The 24,052-nt window shown below is 28.9% G+C and overlaps 1 protein-coding gene across 2 annotated transcripts in view; it reads left to right on the forward strand.

Annotated features, from left to right (window-relative positions):
- The first annotated feature begins 10,220 nt into the window (after window positions 1-10,220).
- Window positions 10,221-24,052, forward strand: part of LOC125838099 (floral homeotic protein PMADS 2) — a 383,162-nt gene continuing 369,330 nt past the window's right edge. Inside the window, exons 1-7 of one of the 2 annotated variants that reach the window (XM_049517156.1) lie at window positions 10,221-10,445; window positions 10,551-10,617; window positions 11,794-11,855; window positions 11,928-12,027; window positions 12,147-12,176; window positions 12,377-12,421; window positions 13,062-13,454. In XM_049517156.1, coding sequence (XP_049373113.1) covers window positions 10,258-10,445; window positions 10,551-10,617; window positions 11,794-11,855; window positions 11,928-12,027; window positions 12,147-12,176; window positions 12,377-12,421; window positions 13,062-13,217 — 648 coding nt within the window. In that variant the 5' untranslated portion in view covers window positions 10,221-10,257 and the 3' untranslated portion in view covers window positions 13,218-13,454. Of the gene's footprint in view, window positions 10,446-10,550; window positions 10,618-11,793; window positions 11,856-11,927; window positions 12,028-12,146; window positions 12,177-12,376; window positions 12,422-13,061; window positions 13,455-24,052 lie in introns of those variants that run through there. The other variant, XM_049517155.1, reaches the window with a different exon arrangement.

Consider the following 24,052-nt stretch of genomic DNA (forward strand, 5'->3'; position numbering starts at 1 on the left):
ATTAAGGGGCAAGATTAAACGAACAACCAAAAGCAGAAGAAGGAGACAGGGTTAAGCACCGAATTAACACCTGGAAGAAACAATTTTTAAAATTATATATTTATTGTTAATCGCTTACTAATTTTATTGTTCATGTAATTATAATTAAAAAAATTGAATTAATTATGTTTTAATATTGGATATTTTGATAATATTTTTCTTATAAATACTAAATATTATATCAAATATCAAACCTTTTAAAAACTGTATATCAAAAATCATAAGATCTAAGTTATGATACTTGAAATTTTAATCTTAATATAATAATTCAATATCTACCGTAGGACCGTATAGTCTACTATCTTTTACTATCTTCAATCTAGTTTGCTTAAGAGTAAATCATGCAAAGATAGGTAATAGCTAAGCAATAGTGAATGCAGTGATAAATAATGGAAAAATCACTCCACGTATATATTTAAGGGGTAATATGACGGATTTTAAGTCTACTTTTAAAATATTATTGCTTATAACAGTTTAATTACAGGTTATAACATATCACTTTTTTATTTATAAATCAATTTAATTTTACTTTATTAAATAATTAGTCTTTTATAATTTTATTTTTATTATTAAATGATATAAATAAAAAATCTACCATAATTATCTCTTACACATTTTAAGAAATTTTACCTTGATTCTTGTTCTTTTGTTATTGACACATTTATTAACAGATCAGTTTTAATTTATAAATTAATTAATTGTATTTTATTAATTAATTTATATAATGTTCATAGCCTAATAGGTGAGAGAAAGAGAAAATTATGAGAGAGAATAAATTCATAATTATCAATTACACCTTTCAAGGGATTTCTTTTACCTTATCACATGCCACACCCCACCCCACTTCCACATACCCACGTTCTCTTTCCATCCACACCAATTTTTCTTTCTCTTCCAACTTCTCCATTGTTCTTCTTCTCCATTCAAACAAAAACTGGCGCTTAACTTGATCCTCTCAAAGTTGAATTTTTCAACGATGTACATTAACAAGATCCAATATTAAAGCATGTATTCCTAAATTATTGTAATTTTTTCATAATAATTAATTCACTTTCTTTTTCAAAATAATTTTTTTCAATATTTTTTCAGTGATTGTAGCATGTACACATGTTTATTTGCTGGATGTATTAGCAGTGAAGTTTTTGATATGGGTCACATTGACGTTGATGTAAAATATCGTCAAAGGTACGCAACAATCCTATGGTAGTATGGAAGAAGTGAGAACGTTGATGACACAATTAGTGAGAGTGAAGTAACTGGTATTGTTGCTAGCAAAGTTGATGGACCGAGCATAGCAAAAGAACATGATCTGGATACTACCAATTATCCTACACCAAGACCAAAGAGATTAGTTGTCAGATAGATGATTGACTTAGACTTTCATGATTTTAGGATGTTGTTTATTTTTTGCTTCAGTTTTTGGCAATAATATATGCTATGCATTATTGTTACTCTGCAGTATTAAACAAATTTTATTGATTTTCATTCATGATATTTGAAAATGAAGAGTATGTTTTATGTTTAGTATATAAATATACATTGTTAGGCTTAATTAAACCCAGATGGATAAAAGTTGGCCACCAGTTGGATACCAATTTTATACAGTATTAGTCAAATTTTTCAACCTGGATACAAATTGGATATCAACAGTAACCAGTTTTAGATTGAGATTTTAGTTTGAAAAAAAATTGCATATACAAAGTAATAAGAATTAAATATCTCAAAATTTTGTTTAGATACCAATTGTATACATTGTTACAATTAGGTTTTCGAAATGGATACCAATTGGATACAATGTTAATTAGTTTAGATTGACTTATTCAGTCGAAATCTTAATTATATGTTGTATTTTCAGCTGAATACCAATTTGATACAAATAGACTTAGTTTTCCTAGTTGGGTATCAATTTGATACCCAAGTGGACACCATTTTGATACTAATTAAATACCAATTGGATACAAGTAGACTTAAATTTTCCAGTTTAATACCAATTGAAAATATCAATTACATTTTTTTTTCTATTTTCAAGTGAGATATCTGTTGGATACCAAATGGATACCAATTGGATATAACATTAATTTGTTTTAGGTTATCTAATTTGGTTGAATCTCAATTACTTGTTGATTTTTCAATTTTTTCAATGGGATTACAGTTAGATACCAAATGTATACCAATTGGATACAACATTAACTTGTTTTAGGCTGACTAATTCCGTTGAAATCTCAATTACATGTTGGTTTTTCAAATTTTCCAATGGGATATCAGTTCGATACCAAATGTATGCCAAATGGGTATAAAATTAACTAGTTTTAGGCTAACTAATTTAGTTGAAATCTCAATTACGTATTTTTTCAATTTTTCCAATTGAATATCAGTTAGATACCAAATGTATGTTAATTGAGTACAACATTAACTAGTTTTAGGTTGGCTAATTCATTTGTAATCTCAATTTCATATTTTTTTCATTTTTTCCAATGAATAATCAGTTCGATACCAAATGTAAACAAATTAGATACAACATTAACTAGTTTTAGGTTGGCTATTACGCATAATAAATGATATGAAATTATAATTCATTAACTTAAAAGACAAAATAAATCAAAAAACATGAGTTTGTCACAATAAAACAACCAAATCAAAATAAAAATAACTTATGTCTTTTTTTTCAGCAGGGTAATTTGAACATGTCATCCTGTTGTGTCCCTCTCGACAACATGTACTGCACGTAACCTTAGACCTCTTGAACTTCACATCAGCAAGCCCTTTCCAACGTTCAAGTTGTGGTCTTCCTACAGTTCTTTTTGAAATAGGCGGCAATAATTTATGCTCCGACACTTTTTGAATTGAATATTTTCATGTTCCATCATAAATTATTGTGTCGGTATTACAGGATACAAAAGTACAAATAACTTTTATACATATGTTGTATCAATAGAAGAATTTCATCCATTTTTATGCACACTTTTTATACCTATTTCATGCCAAAAGTAAACACTGATTCATGCAAAAAAGAATACGAAATCATACAATTTATAACTAGCAATTATCTTTTATTAAATAAACAGTATATCAATTTCATCGCACTATGCACAATTCCAACCAATATAATACCTAAAATAGAAATTGAATCATACCAGATTGGTGACATAAAAATTATAAATTTTCATACAAATTTGATCTTACTATTATACCAGTCTCATACAAAATTTACGTCAATTTTTATACCAGAACCATATCAAAAAATTAACAATACTTCTAACAATTAATTGTCATTTATTAGATAAATAGTATATGAAATTCATTCCAATATAATGCCAAAATCGTACCAACATGGTATAACCAATATACCAATTTTTAAAAAAAAATATGTAATTTTTTTAACCAGAAACATACAAAAAAATGAATGTTCATACCAAAATCTATACCAATTTCAGACAAATTTTATGTAATGTTCATACGTCATAATTAAAACTATTATATACAAATAAAATCTGAATAATTTTTTAAGTAACCAGTATACACAATTCATTCAAATATAAGTCCAACATTGTACAAAAAAATGATAAATATGACCAGTATATCAATTAGAAATAAATTTTATGTAATTTATTTTTACAAGAAACCATAAATTAAAAAAAAAAATCATACCAAAATCTTTTGCATTTTCAAACAAATATTATGTAATCTAAAAAAAAAGAGTGTTCATACCAAAAACATCACAATTAAATTCTATTATACACAACCAAAATTCGAAAACTTCTTTCCAGTATCATTGTTCTTAAATTTTTTTTAAGCCTGAGTTGTATAACAATACAAATAAAAAATCGCAAAGAACACCAACCTGAAGGATTCCATCTTACCACCATGTATTTATTAATATTGAGAAGAAACCGTCCATTACAACACAAATGAAAATTATTGGATAAACATCAACTGAAACTAGTTGTGACAGATGACAAATTATAGAAAAATTTGAGAGGAGAGATAAACATTTGAAAATAATAATAATAATAATAATAATAATAATAATATATTTTTTGAATGAAATTTAACTGATTTGAGTAAAAAAAGGAACACAAATATTCCCTTTTTTATGAATCTCCTAATTTTATGGCACATATAATTATCATTAATGAATTCAAAATTAATTACTACTAACATATCCGTAATTACTACTAAAAAAAAGAAAATCTGCTTTTTGAATTACTGTTAATTGATTGAGTAAAAAAAGGAAAACAAATATTCATACTTTGTTTTGAATTTCCTTAATTTATGGCAACTATCAATTATCCTTAATGCATTTAAATTCATTAATATAACTTTATCCATTTTTTACTTTTTAATAATTTTTAAAAATCATTTTTTACTATTATTTTAAAACACATTTATTTTTTTATAAATTGTTACAACCTGAAATTTTTTATTGTTACAACTTGAAAGTATTATTATACTATCATAACTGAAAATATTAATCTTATATATGTCATTTATAAAAATTTCACATAAACAATCTATTTATTAGATCAAACAACTTGTTTAAACCAAATGGACTAGGATGTCAATGGACCTCGTGGCCCACGAGATATGTCTCTTAGTCATTCAATTTATATTTAAGTTCTTGGATATTTTGTCTAATTTAAAAGGAAAATAAAGTAAATATATCCACAATTTTATGATTTAGAATTGATATATCATGTATTAATAAAATGGTGTATATATATTCTTATTGTCTAACAAATAATGCATAAATATCCTTTTCGTTAACAAACTTATTTTTACTAAATTAAAAAAAAAGAAAAAAAAAGAGGGAAAATAGTCGGATAGTATAATGAAGGACAAAGTTAGCTAATACACAAAAGTTGAAAATATTTTAGCCCTTTCTGGAAAATAATCCTAATATTATTTTTAAAATTTCAAAAATGTCATGTGACCTAAAAAATCACCTTAACCATTTTTTACCCCTTTAGATCCTATCCAATTGGGAGAAAAATGATCCCTCTTTTATTCAGTCATCATTTTGTGGTCCTAATAAAAATCTTTTTTTATCGAATAAGCTAGCATCCTATGTTTAAATCATTGGGATGAAGACTAAGTAGAAGAGCGGTTGGACTAGATTAGAGGGGTATATCCCCCCCTCCAAATCACAAAATTCGAGGGTATATTTTATTCTTGTCCCAAAATAACTTATGTGATGTGTGAAGCTAGTCTTGACAAAGTCAAATTTTACATTTTGCTTGAGTTTCATATGGTTTACACAAATGGACAATTCAAGAGAATTGTTTACATTAGTTATAGCCAATGTCCATTAAAGAAAATGGGCTTCTTATATAATTGTACAAGTGATAAAAAAGAAGAAGAGGAAAACTTACTAAATCCTACTAGTTTAGGAGTTAGTTATTTAAATATACTTTAGTTTATAATATTACGTATCTTATCATATTTTAATGTCTCTAGCTAGATACGTCTAGATACATGTGGTCAAAATTAGGTGTAATTTGTTCTAGATACATTGTATCAAAGTGGACTCGCATGTATCTGAGATACATAACAAATCTCGCTCACCTCCCTCGCCTCTCTCCCATTTCGCTTGCCACTCTCCCATGTATCTGGTATCCCTGATACATGCGAATCACACCAGATATATGTGTATAGGGTATTTGTAGTGCATGTATCTAATGTGATTCGCATGTATCTGGATACATATAAATCTCGCATGCCTCCCTCCCCAATCTTGCTCATCTCTCTATATTTTTGTGTATATGCACTACGGACTACAATAATTCATCTTCCTTAATGAATGATTTTAGACCAATTATTCAAATCTCGTCGATTCAGTCTAAAATGATTTGGAGAGAGATCTAGTTGTTGAAAAATATCACCAAACATATACATGAGGGAAATTATCGAAATACGTCAACTATCATTAGTTATAAAATAGATAAGAAACGAAAAAAGTCACAAAATATTATGATCTCTTTCATGCACGATTGCCATGAGTTATATTTGAAAAACAAGTAGATCTAAGTTGTGTAAGTAGAGCAGTAAGTTAAACTAATAATATCACAATTCACAAATCTTGGCCCCTATGGTGGGCGTCAAACTGTTTCACCAAAAAATAATACATTTAAATTTGTTATGAGATCAAACACAAACACTGATTAATCTTGAAGTCAGAGGTCCCTTTGTTATAAGCAACCACCTATATAAGGTATTTTTTCCGCATATAATATACCCCACTAATATATTAGTTAGGAAAAGAATAAAAACTTCAATATCTTTTATTTAAAATACAAATAAACATATTATTAGCTTATAATATTCTTTTAGAAATAAAAACAAAAGCTTGTTTTATTTTATATGTTTATTTTTAGAGAAAAGACATAAAGTGACTATTGAAGTTGTTCCGAATTTTCAAAAAGACACATTAACTTTGCGAGTGTCCTATTACCCCATAAAACTATCTAAATCCACAATAAATATACCTTTTTGATTAATTTTAACACCACTCGTGTCGTCACAAAATATGGGTGCGTGAAGGACCCTTGATACAGCTTCAAACCAATGTAAAATTGTCATGTGGCACTCCCAATTTGACTTATTTTGAAAAAAAATATAAAACCCATGTATTTTTATTTTTTTTAACTTTATTAGGAATAGTTTTTAATTTTTCAAATCTTTTTTCTCATCTTCCCTACCATCATTAGCTTACCCATATTTCTTGAGCATCCATGGCTTTCTTCATATTTTTTTTCGTTTTCTCTTTCCTTTTTGGTTTTTGTTTTTTTAAAACTAATGTTATTGTGTTCATTCTTATTCTTTTTTAAAAAAAAAAATAAAAATTAGTTTAGTGATTTTTTTCCTCCTACAAATCAAGATTGGGATTTGGGAGTAGTTAAACTATGGAAAACTCAATTTAGGAGTAAGAAGTTGGAGCAGGTGGTGATTTAAATGTCAGATTTGACTTGGATATATTTTGAGTATTTAAATTTTAATTATTTGACGGTGTTTATTTTGATAAATAAATTAATTGATGGTAGTTTGACAAATAATTGATAGTGCTGCCGCGAAATCCGCCCCGCCACAACGGGTTTGACGATTGTTGCAGCGGGAAGGGAATGGCAGAAGTACATAGTTGAGGCAAAGAAGAAAGAGAAAAAGAAAAAAAGAAAAAGAAAGGCAAAGAAATCAGATAAAAAAAATTTAAAATTATTTTTAACACGTGGCAAGTAATTATTAGTGCGTAACATACAAACATTTTTGTATAAGTGGTATTGGGTGAAAAATGGGGTATACATACTATTTTGAAGTTATTCAATGGGGTAATAGGACACCCGTAAAGTTAATGTGTCTTTTTAAAAATTCGGGACAACTTTGATGACTTTATGTCTTTTCTCTTATTTTTATAACTCTTTGACATACAAATCTCCATGCACTATTTGATTTTCCAAGAAGCTGAAGAACTTGTTTGTCCAGACAACTTTTTGGACCAACACACATAAAATTGTCCACAAGGCAAATGATTGAGTTTTTGCCAAAACCCAATGCAATTAAACATTAGGACATCAATCAAAACCTAAACCTAGGTCTACAACTAATATTCTTGGTCTTTTGTTTGATTTTTTATCTCAGAATTTTCCTTCATTTGATGGATATAGACATTTTAAGAAAATCTTCCCTCTTTGACCCTTTCAAACCTATTACTACTATAACAAGACAAAACATTTTGATTTTGATTTGATGGTTTAGATTGGATTAATTTCATTTATTCAAGGCACCTAGACAAGACTCTTGCAAGGTCTAGGTTATATTCAAAATTATACGAAAGTTGTCGATCAAATTCCAACTTACATATATTCTACATTTTTACGCTATGTCCTTTTGATAAGACTAGACCCTTTAACACGTTCAAACTAAACGAGGTTACAATATTCCTTTCGTCTCAATTTAAGTATCTTAGTTTGATTGAACATGTAGTTTAAAAATAAAAAGAGATTTTATAATTTTGCGATCCTATATTAATTAAAGATATGTGTAATGTATTGAAATATTTTTTAAATCTTGTAATTTTGAACTTACATGTAGAATGTTTGGATTCTCAACTTGTTAAATATAGAAAAAAAATATTGAGATAGGATAAAAAAAATAAGATAATTAAATTGAAACGGAGGAAATACCCGTTTAGGCTTAGGGGTAAGAAGTAGTATTATATCTTCTAAGTAATGACCAAAAGGTTTTTTTGGTCTTTATCAATACCGTGATCAATTGGAAGAGAAGAAAAAATAATTTTAAGATGACTCTTTTAAAGTGTTTGTTAAAAACAACTATGTCAATATTTAATCCTTATTTATTTTGCACTTAATTAATATATCAATTTAATCTATTTGCTTTTTATATATGAATCTTAATTTGTTATTCATATCTTAATCATGTGCATTTGTTTTTTTTATGCCATTCAACCCCTTGGTAAGTTAAATAGATCTGTGTAACAAAGTTGTGATATCATTAAGTTTAATTTTTTATTAAAGAAATTATGCAAATTAAAGATGATATATGACTCACTAATTACATCCATTTACGCCTACCACCATTTTCCATCATTATCAACCAATGTTTTAAAAGGCGGGGAGTGAGGCGATGCATTTTATACCGTACAGGGCGGGGCGTAAGTCCCGAGACACGGGGCGTAAGTCCCATGGATCTACGAGGCGTAGTTTCATGTATATTCAATTTTATAGTTTTATTACTAATAAAATAAGCAAAAGTAAACCTTTCAATGATTTATGATTTTTATTTGAGATAAGTATTAATAATCAATAATAAAGAAAAAATCGATTATAATTACTATTTGAGAAATATCATTACACCAATGATAAAAATGAGTATGCTTTAAAGCAAAAAAGGTTCAAAAAATAAATTAAAAACGCCTGGTGTATGTTTTTACCCCCACGATTACGTTTTTATGCTCGGGGCTTACGCCTAAAATTTTAGGACTTACGCTTTATGAATCTACGTCTTTAATTTACGTCCCGGAGAGTTTTTGGTACGCCCCACCCCGAGACTTGCTCTGGGACTCACCCCAAAAACATTTTTGAAAACACTGTTATCAACTATTGTCGGCATCGTTGCAATAGACCAATATCTACCATCACCCATAACGATCATCTTGAGTCACAATCGATATTATTAATCACTACAATTAGTCATTAACACACTAGTCTATCATTTTTTATCATCACCACCATTACCACATAATAACTACATCAATCACTATAGACAACCATCATCATCTGTAATGACTATATATCATCAATCACCAACATTAATATATCGTAAATAACCAATATTATTAGCCTTTTTTATGACAAGGAAAACCCACAGTCGCTACTCTTTGAGTATACACACAAGGTAAAACCACCGCTCCTATGCAATATGCAATGACTTGTAAACCACACAGAAAAGGTAACCCGCACTAGGCAAGCTCGGTACGACGAGCTCAACCCAGACGACAAACCCCTTGCTTTCGCTGGTAAGGGATTTCGAAATTGAGACCTCTTATATGGAAGTCTCAAGCCCAAACCACTGGACCACTCCGAAGGGTACCAACATTATTAGTCTTCACTATATAGTCCACCACAATTATCAGTCACCACCCCTAGCTACCATCATCAACCACTACTATTAGTTGCCATCACCACAAGCTAATACTCACGACATCATTAGCCAATACCATTCTCAATCAGCACCGACAACCACTACATACCGCTAGTCATCACCACCACCAATCATCATATAATTTTAAAGACATATTTTTTTATATTTAGATTTAGTTACCTAAATCTTATGAACATCTTAGATGAGTATTCAATTCAAAATATTTTAATCTTAATAAAAATTACTATAATTATTAAAACTTTGTTAATTAATTAGACAATGGAAAGGAAAAACCTAGGAAAAAAAAGTGTAACATAGGGGTAAGATGTTTTTTTATGTTTCATTTAACAAGCCAATAAAGCTAGTATCAAAGGACAAGATATTAATCAGTGGTTTGGCATTGTCAAATGCCCATAAAAAACCCTACTTTGCTGAGAACATATAAAGTTTCTGGTCTACCAAACCTTTAATAGAAAATACCATTAATCATCTTCCTCTATATCTTCTTCTTCTTCTTAGCTCTTTATTCCAACTTATATTCAATTTCAAGAAGAAGAATAAGTGATCATGGGGAGAGGGAAAATAGAGATTAAGAGAATAGAAAACACAAACAACAGGCAAGTAACTTATTCAAAAAGAAGAAATGGTATAATCAAGAAAGCTAAAGAAATTACTGTTCTTTGTGAAGCCAAGGTTTCACTTATAATCTTTGCTAGTTCTGGCAAGATGCATGAATATTGTAGCCCTTCTACTACGTAAGTCATGTTTCCTTCAAATTATTCAAAATAAAAAAAACCTATTTTTTTATGATTCTTAGCTTGTTGAAATTATACACCTTTTTTTTTGTTGATAATATTAAGGTTAAGTGATATGCTTGATGGTTATCAAAAAGCTTCTGGGAGGAGACTATGGGATGCTAAACATGAGGTATAATTAAATTGTACATGTTTTTTTTGTTGCTAAAATTATGTTAAATGAGTTGAAACATGAAATATAGGAGTAGATCTAGAAATAGGATGTTTGTGTAGCTTTGTAGATCCCTATTTTTACTGAATATTATGAATGCTTCTTTAAGGATGGATAATAAGGAGCAGAAATTCTGTATGAGATGTTACATCTATCAATAGATCTGGAAAAAAAATAACACAAAATCATCTGATCTCTCTTTTTTTTTTGGTTTTCTTTTTTAATGCAATTTCTTTGTACGTTAGTCAACTTTTTGGTACATATAAATATAGTTTTTTTTTAAAAAAAAAAGAAGAAAGAAATTTTGATTAGATTTGTTGGCACTTGAGTCGAAAACCATCTCTCTACTTGAGATAGTGTAAGATCTGTGTACACTTTATTATCTCTAAACTCCATTTGTGAGATTTCACTGGTATGTATATTCAAATTCTGATTGTATTTAGCAAAAAAATAACACAAAATCATCTGATCTGTCTCTTTTTTCTGTTTTTTTTTTGGTTTTCTATTTTCTTTCTACCGTTACTCAATATTTTGGTAAATATAATTATAATTTCCTTTATTTTTTAAATAATTTTTATTGTATCTTGCAAAATCAGTGATTTCCCGTTACAGTTTCACTACATGATGAAAGGGTAAAAAAGATACTTTTATAACAAGTTGAGCTTTGCATCATGCGAACTAAGGGCTCGTTTGGTTTGAGGAATAAGGGATAATTAATCTTGAATTTAATTTTAGGATGAGTTTATTCCCATGTTTGATTTGGATAAATTGTGGGATGAGTTTGTACGTAGTGTTATTTTTATTTCACATTGAGGATGGAATAAAAATCCTTTGGTAATTAATCTCAAAATATTTATCCCACGCAATAACTTATTCTCAACCAAACGAGCCTTAAGTATGATATTTAAGTTAAGAAGGGTAAAAAGGCGGATCATTATCCCCGAATTTCAAAAGCTATACGGTTTTTCTCAAAGGTTGATATATTAATTTCTTTTAGTCACGAAAAGAAGCAAGTTAAAAAATGGCACATGAATTGCATATGTTTATATTTGTAACCTCTTGTTGAATCTTGAGTATAATTAATTTGCATTAACAATTTACTCTTTTGTGAATAAATGGAAACGCTTAATAATACAGAACTTGAGCAATGAAATTGATAGAATCAAGAAAGAGAATGACAGTATGCAGGTTAAACTCAGGTAATTAATTTAATTTTCTCATATATTATATTATTATTTTTATTTATGTACAAGAGTATGTGTTGTGTGCAGGCACCTTAAAGGAGAAGATATCAATCAACTGACCCACAAAGAGCTTATAATTATGGAAGAAGCCTTACAAAATGGACTTTCTAGTATCAGTGCCAAGCAGGTTAACTAATTAATTAATTTTCCCTAATTTTTATCAATAAGAATATCATGTCTTAATTAATTATACTTTGATTTTGATATCCTTTTTTTCTTTTTGTTTTCATATTTACTCTTGGACAGTCTGAGATCTTGAGGATGGTCAGGAAAAATGTAAGTGTGTAAATAACGAATATACGTGGTATAAATCTGTTTGCTTGGACTCTTCAAAAATGTCAAAGAATATGTATTGGATTTGTCAAAAGTAATATATTTTTGGAGAATCCGACACGAATATAACATCGAAAGTGTTAGAATCTGCGTAACTTAGATATAAGTTACTAATGTCTATTTATTTGTGGGAAATATATCAGGATCAAATTCTGGAGGAGGAACATAAGCAACTTCAATATGCTTTGGTAAGTCATCATTATAACATAACTTAATTAATTTGCCACATGTACATGCACGTACAAACATGACAAACTATCAACAGTAATTTTATTTATCACTATTATAATATATAATTCTTGTGCATCATGCATTCTCTCTTTCTGAATTAATTAATTGTGAAAACTCTTTTTCACCATATGCCAATGTATATATATTATACATATGTTATGTACATGCATGTGAAGAATTGAAGGTTTTCAATTTTCACACTGCTTATATAGTAAAAACAATTATACAATGTTTTTATATGTTACTCGAGAAAATAGCTAATAAATGACCTCAGTCTATTACCGAATTTTCAACTATACACAAATACTTCATGTAAGTTCTATTACCTCTAAACCTTTAAAAGGGGAATATATAAACCCCTTAAGTATTGAGTTGTGTGTATAGTTGGAAATTCAGATATTTTTGATATGTTACTACTTACTCCCTCGGCATCATATTAGTTGTCAAGTCTATTAAAACTCAAAAAGTACGTGTTCCAATCTACTTGTTATTTTATAAAATCAATATACAATTTGAATGTACATAATAACAAATTAAAAATAGATGTTTGCTTAACTAAATTTGTCTCTTCAAATTGTATATTTTTGGATACTAAAGCACCAAAAGGAGATGGGAGCCATAGGTGGAAGTGGAAATATGAGAGGGATTCATGAAGAAGTGTATCATCAAAGAGAAAGGGATAATTATGAGTACCAGATGCCATTTGGCCTACGAGTTCAGCCAATGCAGCCAAATCTACATGAAAGAATGTAACATTATATTATTAATACTTTAAATTAAGATCTCTAATAATTTTAATTTGGGTTTCTACTAGCTAGAAACACTAATTAATTAACTCTAGTTATATGTGGTGAGTACCTAGCTAAGACTTTGTTTCATGTTGAAATTATTACCTAATAGTTGGACTGACTTAATTTTATGGGCTCTTCTCATGGTTTTAATTAAGTACTGAAATGTAGTGACATATTTATATATTATTCTACTTACCTATCTACTCAGTACATTTTTTCAATTTTATTTTGGTCTAGATGGATTCTGAAAACTAGAAGTGAATGTACTTGTTTATATATCTAGGGTTTGTACTAGAATATTAACCTAGTTATTCCAGCGTCATGAACTTATATAATCTTTTCGTCCATTTTTACTTGTCCGTGTTTAACTTAACACACCTATTAAAACAATATACAAATGGAGGCTTAATTTTACTATATCACCCCTATTAATTTTAAGTCATCAAAATATTGAAAAATGAATAGTAGTAATTAATAGCAAGGATAAAATGGACACAAAATGATAAATTATCTCTTAGTTTTCTAAACTAGACAAGTAAAATTAGATAACTATTTTTATTCTATCGGACAATTAAAAATGAACGGAGAGAGTAAGGTTGTAATCTATATAGAGAGAGGGATACATCTTTATTGTACTGAAGATTGAAGGGGTCCCCCTATAGTCAGTAAGGCTTTCTTGATTATGTTGCTACAACATCTATTTTTCTTTAGAATACACGTCTGAAAATAAGTTGAGTGACAAACTGTAAATTAGAGTGATGCTTATAACAATTAGTGAGTATAACAAAAAAATATTTAAAATGAAAAATTGTTCAAATTTCCAAATCTTTGACTTGATAATGAGTAAATTAAAGTATTTGTTGGCTGTTGCAAAAAACTAAAACAAAAGAGGTGAGTGTAGATATTTTCAAATTGCAAGAAATATTAGTGTTACAAAGACATGTTTTTTGCATCCCTTAATATTTTGTGTTTGTCTTGTAAGTTCTAATGTAATTGTAGCTTTGTATTTCGAATATTGATTTAATTTTTTATTAGTATGTGTATGTATGAAATAGCCTGAAAGTCACGTAAAAGGTTGATAACTAATTATAAATGCAAGTAAAACTAGAGTAATAAGAAGTTCAAGAGCAACAAATTAAAAATAACAAAATGAGAGGATTGAGGAAAGAAGGAGAAATAAAATACTTTTAAAGTTTGAACTTTTAAAAATAAGGTAAAGTATGAATTGAGAAATAGCGAAAAATAAAATTACGAGATATGGTATTTGAAAAGTCACGTGTACAAGTGAATTTTGTTCCTCATTAGTGAGAGAGGAGATTTTATATGCTTATAAACATAAGCACATCTATCTTTTAGTTCTTAAAGAGTTGAGAATAAAGTCTCCTCTTACACCATCATTATCACTTTGCTAGGATTTGGATTTCACTAAATGACTTTGATTGATAAAATTTTTGGACCAACTTTATTTTTATTTTTGTTAATTAATTTCTTTTTCCTAATATTATTATTTCACATGAGTGATTTGCTGAATTCATTGAACTTCTACAATATCAAAACCTATTAAATCTGTTTAAAGCATATACATTTATTTTTTATAACTATATAGATCACAAATAATGCTCTTAAAAAAGTATTATCTTCGTACTGATATACTGTTAATAGTACTTATTAAATATTAAGAAAATAAAAATATCAGAAAAGCCACCAATAATTTTCATATAAGAATATTTGAAATAAAATTGTATTGTTTGGATTTGGTTTAAAATTAAAAAAGAAACTATAGGGAGTCTTTTTTTTCTAGCGGTTCCAAAATCTGGATTTTTGGGAATATTTTTCGGGACACATTTTCCAAAATTAAAGACATTTTTTAAAACAAAGCAAGTAAGGGGTTTTGAGCTTTGGAATTGAGATATTCCCTCCGTTCATTTTTGACTTGTCACATTTTAATTTGACACACCTAAAAAATAATTATTGATATAAGTATTTTATTAAATTACTCCTTTTGTTCCTAATTACTTATTACTTGTCAAATTTTCTTTTTTTACTTGTCCATTTTGATAAATCAAGAAAGGATAAAAAAATTTTTTACCTATTATACTTTCGATTAATTACTTTGAAAAAGATAGAACTTCTTGAAAATCTTAAATTTTTAATTCATCTACTTCATAATTATCAAGGGTAAAATGATAAACTCACTAATTCAATTATTGTTTTCTTAATATGTGTGTCAATTCAAAAGTGGACAAGTAATTAGAGATAGAGAGAGTATCTCCTATTAAATGATGTCTTAAAAAATGATTTGAAAAATAAATATTTAATGTTGAGAGTAAAACATGAATTTTTTTTTTTTTCTTGATATGTCAAAAATGACAAGTAAAAATAAAAATCTATTTTAAAAATAAGTGACAAGTAAAAGTGTACGGGGGAGAATTTTATCAAATCTTCTAACAACCATTAAAAAACTACCCCTCCGTTTCTATTTATATGTGACCATTTTAGATTTTATGTCATTTAATTTAAGAAACTATTGTCTCCGTTCACTTCTACTTGTTACTTATTCCTTAATAGATTTTCATTTTTACTTGTCACTTTTGACATATCAACAAAAGACAATTACTATATTTTTACCCTCAACATTAAATACTCTTTCTCCAAATCATTTTCCAAGATTTAATAGAGTACTAAACATCATTTAGTAGGGATAGTTTGGTAGTAAAATACTTAAATCAATAATTATTTTCTTAAGGTAAAGGGTTTGATATACCCAACAACCTTATCATTTAGAGTTGATATATCCATCGTTCTGAAAGTGGCTCATATATACCCCTATTATTACACAAATAACTCACATATACCTTTTTTTCTTTTAATGGAAGTAAAAAAAAAATTGAATTGTTTTTTATTACATTTTTTATTTTAAAAAATCAATGTAGGGGTATATTTTATCCTTCTCAAACAATTTTTTTTTTACTTTTTTTTAATTCAACAGTTAATTTGAATTTATTATTTTGATGGTCAAATTTATTTTTTTCACTTATTTTCTTATAAAATTTATCATAGATGTCCTAAAATAGTTTACATATATAAAACTAAATTACAATATAGCTGCAAATCTCTTATTTTACACTAAAGAATGAAAGAAAAAAATGAAATAAGAATAAGAAACTCAAATGCGGATAATCAGAAGCCAAAAAATAATTTATGTGTGAAAAATATCAAATAGATGATTATTTGAAATATTAAAAATCAAAAAAAAAAATTTACAATTAATTTTATCACTTTTATAACGCTAGGGGTATATGTGAGCCATTTTTTGGTAATGATAAGGGGTATATGTGAGCCAATTTTGTAACAATAGGGGTATATGTGAGCCACTTATGTAACGAGGATATATCAACTCCAAAATTGCAAAGTTGAGTGGTATATCAGACCTTTTTTTAATGGGCGTGTCAAGTCAAACAATGACAAGTAAAAGTAAACGGAGGGAGTAGGTAAGTTTACCATTATATAGTATTTTTATTTAGTGTTATTTTGAAGTCAAGTTTTCAATAAATGAACATAAATTAATTTTTTCTAATGAATTAAATTGACCAATAAACATGAATTAATCATTTAGTTTTCCTATGTTAGTCAAACTCATACTTTCAAGGCTAATAACTTTCAAGGGTATTGATTTTGTGAAAAGACAAATAGTACTTTATTAAGAAACAAGTAAAAGTAAACGGAGGGAGTAGGTAAGTTTACCATTATATAATATTTTTATGTAGTGTTATTTTGAAGTCAAGTTTTCAATAAATGAATATAAATTAATTTTTTCTGATGAGTTAAATTGACCAATAAACATGAATTAATCATTTAGTTTTCTTATGTTAGTCAAACTCATACTTTCAAGGCTAATAACTTTCAAGGATATTGATTTTATGAAAAGACAAATAGTATTTTATTAAGAAACATTTATTTTTAATAAAAACGACATATAAATAGAAACGCGAGAAGTATTATCAAATCATCCAAATTAAACTTTCTGGTCTTCTAGAATTTAGAGAATGGAGAGTGGTCCTGTAGTTATATAATTTTTTTAAAATGACTACTATTAAGTTAGTATTTTAAAACAAATAAATCCATATATAAAATGACATACTAAGGGAGATATTGAATAAAAATAGAAAATAACTAATGACAATTTATTTGAAATATATTTTGTTTTATAATATGTTGGTCTTTTGAGCATTTTTAATATTTATTTAGTGTGAATTTTGTCTCATAATGACTAGATTGCCTTGGCAAATATTTGGAGAACATGGGTAATAACAAACAATTGATTCCTTCCGTTGGTGGACATTTTCTTTCCGGCTTCTTCATTGGCAGTTAAGGAGTACACATTAAATTGTGTAGTCTTTTGTCTGTTGAGTTGATTTGCACGTTGAGGTGCATTTGTTACCCCTCACCTTTAATTCATTATTTTACTCCTTCTTCAGTATACCTTGTAATCTATGTAACTCCTAAGATCATTATCTTCAATATTTACTATCACATTATCTTCCTATTCATTGCTAGGAAAACTTCTTGTATTATAAATAGTGGTGGTCTTCATATGGTTTAGACATAAAAAAAATATAGAAAGGAAAAAGTTAGTCAAAAAAGAGAGTTTTAATTAGTTGAAGGGAGGTGTTCTTTTTGTGGAGCTTTGGACTCAATTCTTGTCTAGAGTTGTTGAGTTATATTTTGTGATTAGGCTGTTGTATCCTGGAGGGAACAAGTCAAGAAGGACTACTGCTGGACCGGTGAAAACATTTGCTGCAGTGGACTTGAATCACCTTAAAGAGAGTGAGATATCCGTACCTCAGCCTTGAAGAGATTTTATTTCTTCATTTTATTTTCAATTGTAATTTTGTAATTTTGTTATCTTGTAAGTTTTTCACTAACAATTTTAAGGAGATTTAAACTAATTGCTACAATTGAAAAAACCGCGAATGTAAAGATGGGAGACCTTAACAAGTCATTTCGATTCAATGGTAATCATTTCAAGAGATGGAAGGGTAAAATACTTTTCTACTTAAGTCTTCTCAATGTTTCTTATGTGTTAACTGAGAAGAATCCTAATAAAGAAGACATCACCTTCTATGAATAATGATGCAACTATTTCTCATCTAGAGAAAGTGGAAAAGTACGATGGTGATTCTTTTAAGTGTCGGTATTATATTCTTAATTGTCTATCTGATAATTTTTATGATTATTATGATAGAACTTACTCTAGTGCAAAGAAAATTTGGAAAGCATTGTAGAGTAAGTATGATACCAAAGAAGCTGGAGCGAAAAAATATGCGGCTAGTAGATTTTTTTGTTTCCAAATGGTGGACAACAAATCAGTGGTAGACCAAGCTCAAGACTTTATCATTATTGTTGGAGAGCTTAGGTCCGAAGAGGTTAAAATTGGAGATAACCTTATTGTTTGTAGCATAGTAGATAAACTTCCACCTTCTTGGAAGGAATTTCAAAAAACTATGCGCCACAAACAAAAGGAAACCTCTCTTGAAACCTTGATAATAAAAATTTGTACGAAAGAAGAGGCAAGGGGCCAAGATACACTTTTACAAACAGAAGAAAGCAACATCACAACGAAAGTAAATTTAATTACTTCAAATAATGCTACTCCTAAAACTCACAAAAATACTTCTTTGAAGCCTAAGAAGAAAAAATTCAAGAAAAATAATGGTGAAAATAACCAAACACAAAATCAACAAGTTCAAGATAAGGGACCGTGCTTTGTTTGTGGCAAGAGTGGGCATATTGCTCGATTTTGTAAATTTTAAAAACGTGGTCCTAACCCTCAGGCAAACGTTACCGAAGAACCTTTTGTGGCGGTGATTACCGACATAAACATGGTTGAGAGTGTTGATGGATGGTGGACTGATTCTGGTGCAAACCGTCATGTCTGTTATGACAAAGACTGGTTTAAAAAATATACTCATTTTGAGAAGCTCAAAACTATCATGCTTGGTGATTCTCACACAACTCAAGTGCTTGGAACGGGAGATGTCGAATTGTGTTTTACTTCTGGAAGGGTATTAACTTTGAAAGATGTACTTTATACTCCATGAGAAAAAAATTGATGTCTAGTTTTCTTCTTAATAAAGCAGGCTTTAAACAAATTATTGAATATGATCAATATGTAATTGTGAAGAAGGGTATTTTTGTGGGGAAGGAGTATGCTTGTGATGGGATGTTTAAACTAAATGTTGAAATGAATAAAGTTTCTACTTCTATTTATATGTTTTCTTCTACCAATTTTTGGCATACTCATTTGTGTCATATTAATGATCGTTATGTTGGAATCATGAGTAGTTTAGGATTAATCACAATGGTTAAAAAGAATTTTGAAAAGTGTGAGGCTTGTAGTAAAGGCAAAATCACTAAAAGACCTCATTTTCAAGTTGAAAGAAAAACTGATTTGTTAGAATTAGTTCATACTCATATTTGTGAACTTGGTGAAATTTTAACTCGTGGAGGTAATAGATATTTTATCACTTTCATTGATGATTTTTCTAAGTTTATGTATGTTTACTTGATGAAAACTAAAAGTGATGCTTTTGAAAATTTTAAAACTTATCTCCATGAGGTTGAAAATCAGTTTGGTAGAAAAATAAAAAGAATTAGAAGTGATAGAGGCCGTGAATATGAGTCAAATGAGTTTAATTCTTTTGTTAGATCATTGAGAGTAATTCATGAAACTCCTCCTCCTTATTCTCCTTCATCTAATGGTGTAGCGGAAAGGAAAAATAGAACTTTGATTGAATTGCCTAATGCCATGCTTATTGAGTCACATGCACCTTTAAATTTTTGGGGTGAAACTATTTTGACTGTTTGTTATGTGTTGAATCGTGTGCTCATAAAAAATCTAAATTGACACCTTTTTGAATTGTGGAAAGGTTACAAGCCAAGTTTGTGATATCTAAGAGTTTGGGGTTGTCTAGCCTTGTGAGGCTAATGGATTCCAAGATTACAAAGTTGGGTAAGAAAGTTACTACTTGTGCTTTCCTTGGTTATGCTTCAAATAGTACAACCTATAGATTTTTTAATCTTGAAGATAATGTTATAATTGAATCAGGTGAATCTATTTTTCATGAAAATAAATTCCCTTTTGATTCTAAAAATAGTGGGGGTCAAAGGATTGAACAAAATATTTTGTCACTACCTAGTTCTTCTACTTCTATTTTAAAAATAAAAGAAATTGATGATCTTGAGTTGAGAAGAAGTAAAAGAGCTAGAGTAGAAAAGATTTTGGTCCTGATTTTTATGTGTTTAATGTTGGAGATGACCCTCTCACTTTGAAAGAAGTTTTATCTTCACATGACTCCATTTTTTGGAAGGAGGTTGTACATGATGAAATGGAATCACTGATTTCTAATAAAACTTGGAAGTTAGTTGATTTACCACCGGGTTGTAAAACAATTGGTTGCAAATGGGTCTTACGAAAAAAGTTGAAACCAGATGGATCTATTGATAAATATAAAGCTAAGCTAGTTGCAAAAGGTTTTAAACAACTAGAAGACCTAGAATTTTTTGATACTTTCTCTCTGGTAACAAGAATTACATCCATAAGACTTTTAATTGCTATGGCTGCAATTTTTGATTTGCAAATTCATCAAATGGATGTAAAAATTGTTATATTAAATGTAGACCTAAATGAGGAAATTTATATGGATCAACCCGAATGTTGTGTTGAAGCAGACCAAGAAAGCAAAGTATGTAAATTTATTAAATTCCTATATGGCTTGAAACAGGCACCAAAACAATGGCATGAAAAGTTTGATTCTTGCATGATTGAAAATAGTTTTAAACAAATGAGTGTGATAAGTGCATATATCATAAGTCTTGGAATAATTCACATGTGATTATTTGCCTATATGTTGATGAATTATTGATCTTTGGCTCTAACATGAATGTTATTGATGAAGCTAAAAATATTCTTAGAAGCCATTTTGATATGAAAGATCTTGGTGAGGCAAATTTTATTCTTGGAATAAAAATAAAAGGAACATGTGATGAAATTTTCCTTGACCAATCACATTATGTTAAGAAAATTTTGAAAAAAATATATTTTTCATGATTGCAAGCATGTTGTAACTCCTTTTGATTCAAGTGTTCACTTATTTCCTGTTGAAAGTGAAAATGATGTAATAAATCAAAAGGAATATGCTAGCGTAATTGGAAGTTTGAGATATGTGACTGATTGCACTAGGCCTGATATTGCATATGCAGTAGGAGTACTTGGCAGGTTTACAAGCAAGCCAGGTAATGAACATTGACATGCTATAACAAGAGTTATGAGATATTTAGTTGGAACAAAAAATTGTGGTTTGTTCTATAAAAAATATCCTGTTGTACTTTAAGGCTTTTGTGACGCAGATTGGAATTAACACTTTATCAGGTGATTCTTGTTCTACCACTGGTTATGTTTTTAATTTGGGTAGTGGTGCTGTTTGTTGGAGATGAAAAAAGTAAACTATAATTGCTAACTCTACCATGGAGGTTGACCTAATTGCTTTAGCTTCAGCTAGTGAGGAAGCGAATTGGTTAAGAGATCTATTATTTCAAATACCTTATTTTGAAAAACCAATTCCTCCTATTTTAATTCATTGTGATAGCACTGCTGCAATTGGTAGAGTTCAAAACAGTTATTACAACGGTAAATCCAGACCTATAAGGAGGAAACACAGTAATGTAAGATCGTATTTGAAAAATGGTACCATTAATGTTGATTATGTCAAATCTTGTGATAATCTTGTAGATCCTCTTACTAAGGCCTTAACGAGAGAAACAGTGTGAAGCATATCGAAGGGGATGAGATTGAAACCTATAAATCCTTGAGCCATAAATGAGGAAACACAACCTGGGGACTAGAGATCCTATAACCAGGTTCAATGGGAAAAACGAATCATATGTTGACTTGTTGTGAAAAGTGCACTATATTTTTATCTCTACCTGTGATGTGAGTGCATTGTTTCTTGTAGTAATTTGTGAAGGCTGAGTTTACAAAACTCTTAATGAAAATCTGTAGCCCGTATGGGTGGAGTGTTAAACTTACAGGAACACTCTCGATAGATTTCACCTATGTGAGTGTGGAAGTAGGTCGCTTCCTATGAGAATTGGGCTTATTCTCAAATGCACTCATGAAACCGGAATAACACAATACCATAACGTGCTGGCTTTTAAAGCTCATGTCAACACCTTGATTATTATGTGTGAACGGTAATAGTTTATTTTCCTTAAACAGTCATAGTTCAAGTCTGAGACCACTACGACTCTTGAGTAAAAGTTACTGTTTCACTAAGTGGAGGTTCAATGCAGAGCACACCTTCATTATGCTTCCTTCAGCTGATGAACTCTCTTATCTAATATTTAAAATGAGTGGGGGATTGTTGGTCTTTTGAGCATTTTTAATATTTATTTAGTGTTAATTTTGTCTCATAATGACTAGGCCTAATTGCCTTGGTAAATATTTGGAGAACTTGGGTAATAACCAACAATTGATTCCTGCCGTTGGTGGATATTTTCTTTACCACTTCTTCATTGGCAATTAAGGAGTGTACACATTGAATTGTGTAGTCTTTTGTCCGTCGAGTTGATTTGCACGTTGAGGTGCATTTGTTACCCCTCACCTTTATTTCATTCTTTTACTCCTCCATGGTACCTTATAACCTATGTAACTCCTATGATCATTATCTTCAATATTTACTATCCTATTACCTTCCTATTCATTGCTAGGAAGACTTTTTGTACTATAAATAGTGATGGTCTTCATTTGGTTTAGACATAAGAAAAATATAGAGAGGAAAAAGTTAGTAAAAAAAGAGAGTTCTAATTAGTTGAAGGAATGTGTTCTTTTTGTGAAGTTTTGGACTCAACTCTTGTCTAGAGTTGTTGAGTTATATTTTGTGATTAGACTGTTGTATCCTGGAGGGGACAAGTCAAGAAAGACTACTACTGGATCGGTGAAAACATTTGCTGCAGTGGACTTGAATCTCCTTAAAAAAAGTGAGATATCCGCGTCTCAGCCTTGAAGAGATTTTATTTTCAATTGCAATCTTGTAATTTTGTTATCTTGTAAGTTTTTCACTAACAATTTTAATTCCATCTCTTCAGCCTCCTTGTTGTTTCAAGTTTGTATTTTAACACTCTAATATAATACTATACATAACCAATTTTACTTTATTTTATGGTTTTTTCTTCTCACTGCTTGTGCTCATTTTATTGAAACAAATTTATGCACTCTAAGAGTTTGTCAACTTGAAAACAATCTTAATTATATACTATAGAATGAACTTGGAAAGAAATTGAGTAAGATTATTTTGAAGATTTAATTATTTATTTTCAATATTAATTTTTTTTTTTTGCCTGTTGACTTAGTTCATGAGGAAATGATTTTTTTTCCAGGTAATTTAGATTTTAATTGATTTTAGAATTGTATACACTTTTACATAGTTCAAATAATGAAGAATTTAGGAAGAAAAAATTAATTAAATTTAAAATAGGGTCTAAGCAAAGTGGGATTAAATAGGGATAAGCTAAGTAAAACAAAATTAAATTCAAATAGGATAGATAGTCAAAAGAGAACTTTAGCAGGGAATAACTTCGTTTTCATTATGTCATAAATTTTAAAGTTAAAATTTAAATTATTAAAGTTATGATTTTTGAAATTTAAAATTGTATTTCAATATGCATCTTACTTAATTATTGTTTTTTAAATAATTTTTTTGAGTAATAAATCTCAAAAATCCAAAAAGTAATTTAATT

Source organism: Solanum verrucosum, unplaced genomic scaffold, assembly GCF_900185275.1.
Source record: "Solanum verrucosum unplaced genomic scaffold, falcon-dt-bn FXZP01000079.1, whole genome shotgun sequence".
Lineage (NCBI taxonomy): Eukaryota > Viridiplantae > Streptophyta > Magnoliopsida > Solanales > Solanaceae > Solanum > Solanum verrucosum.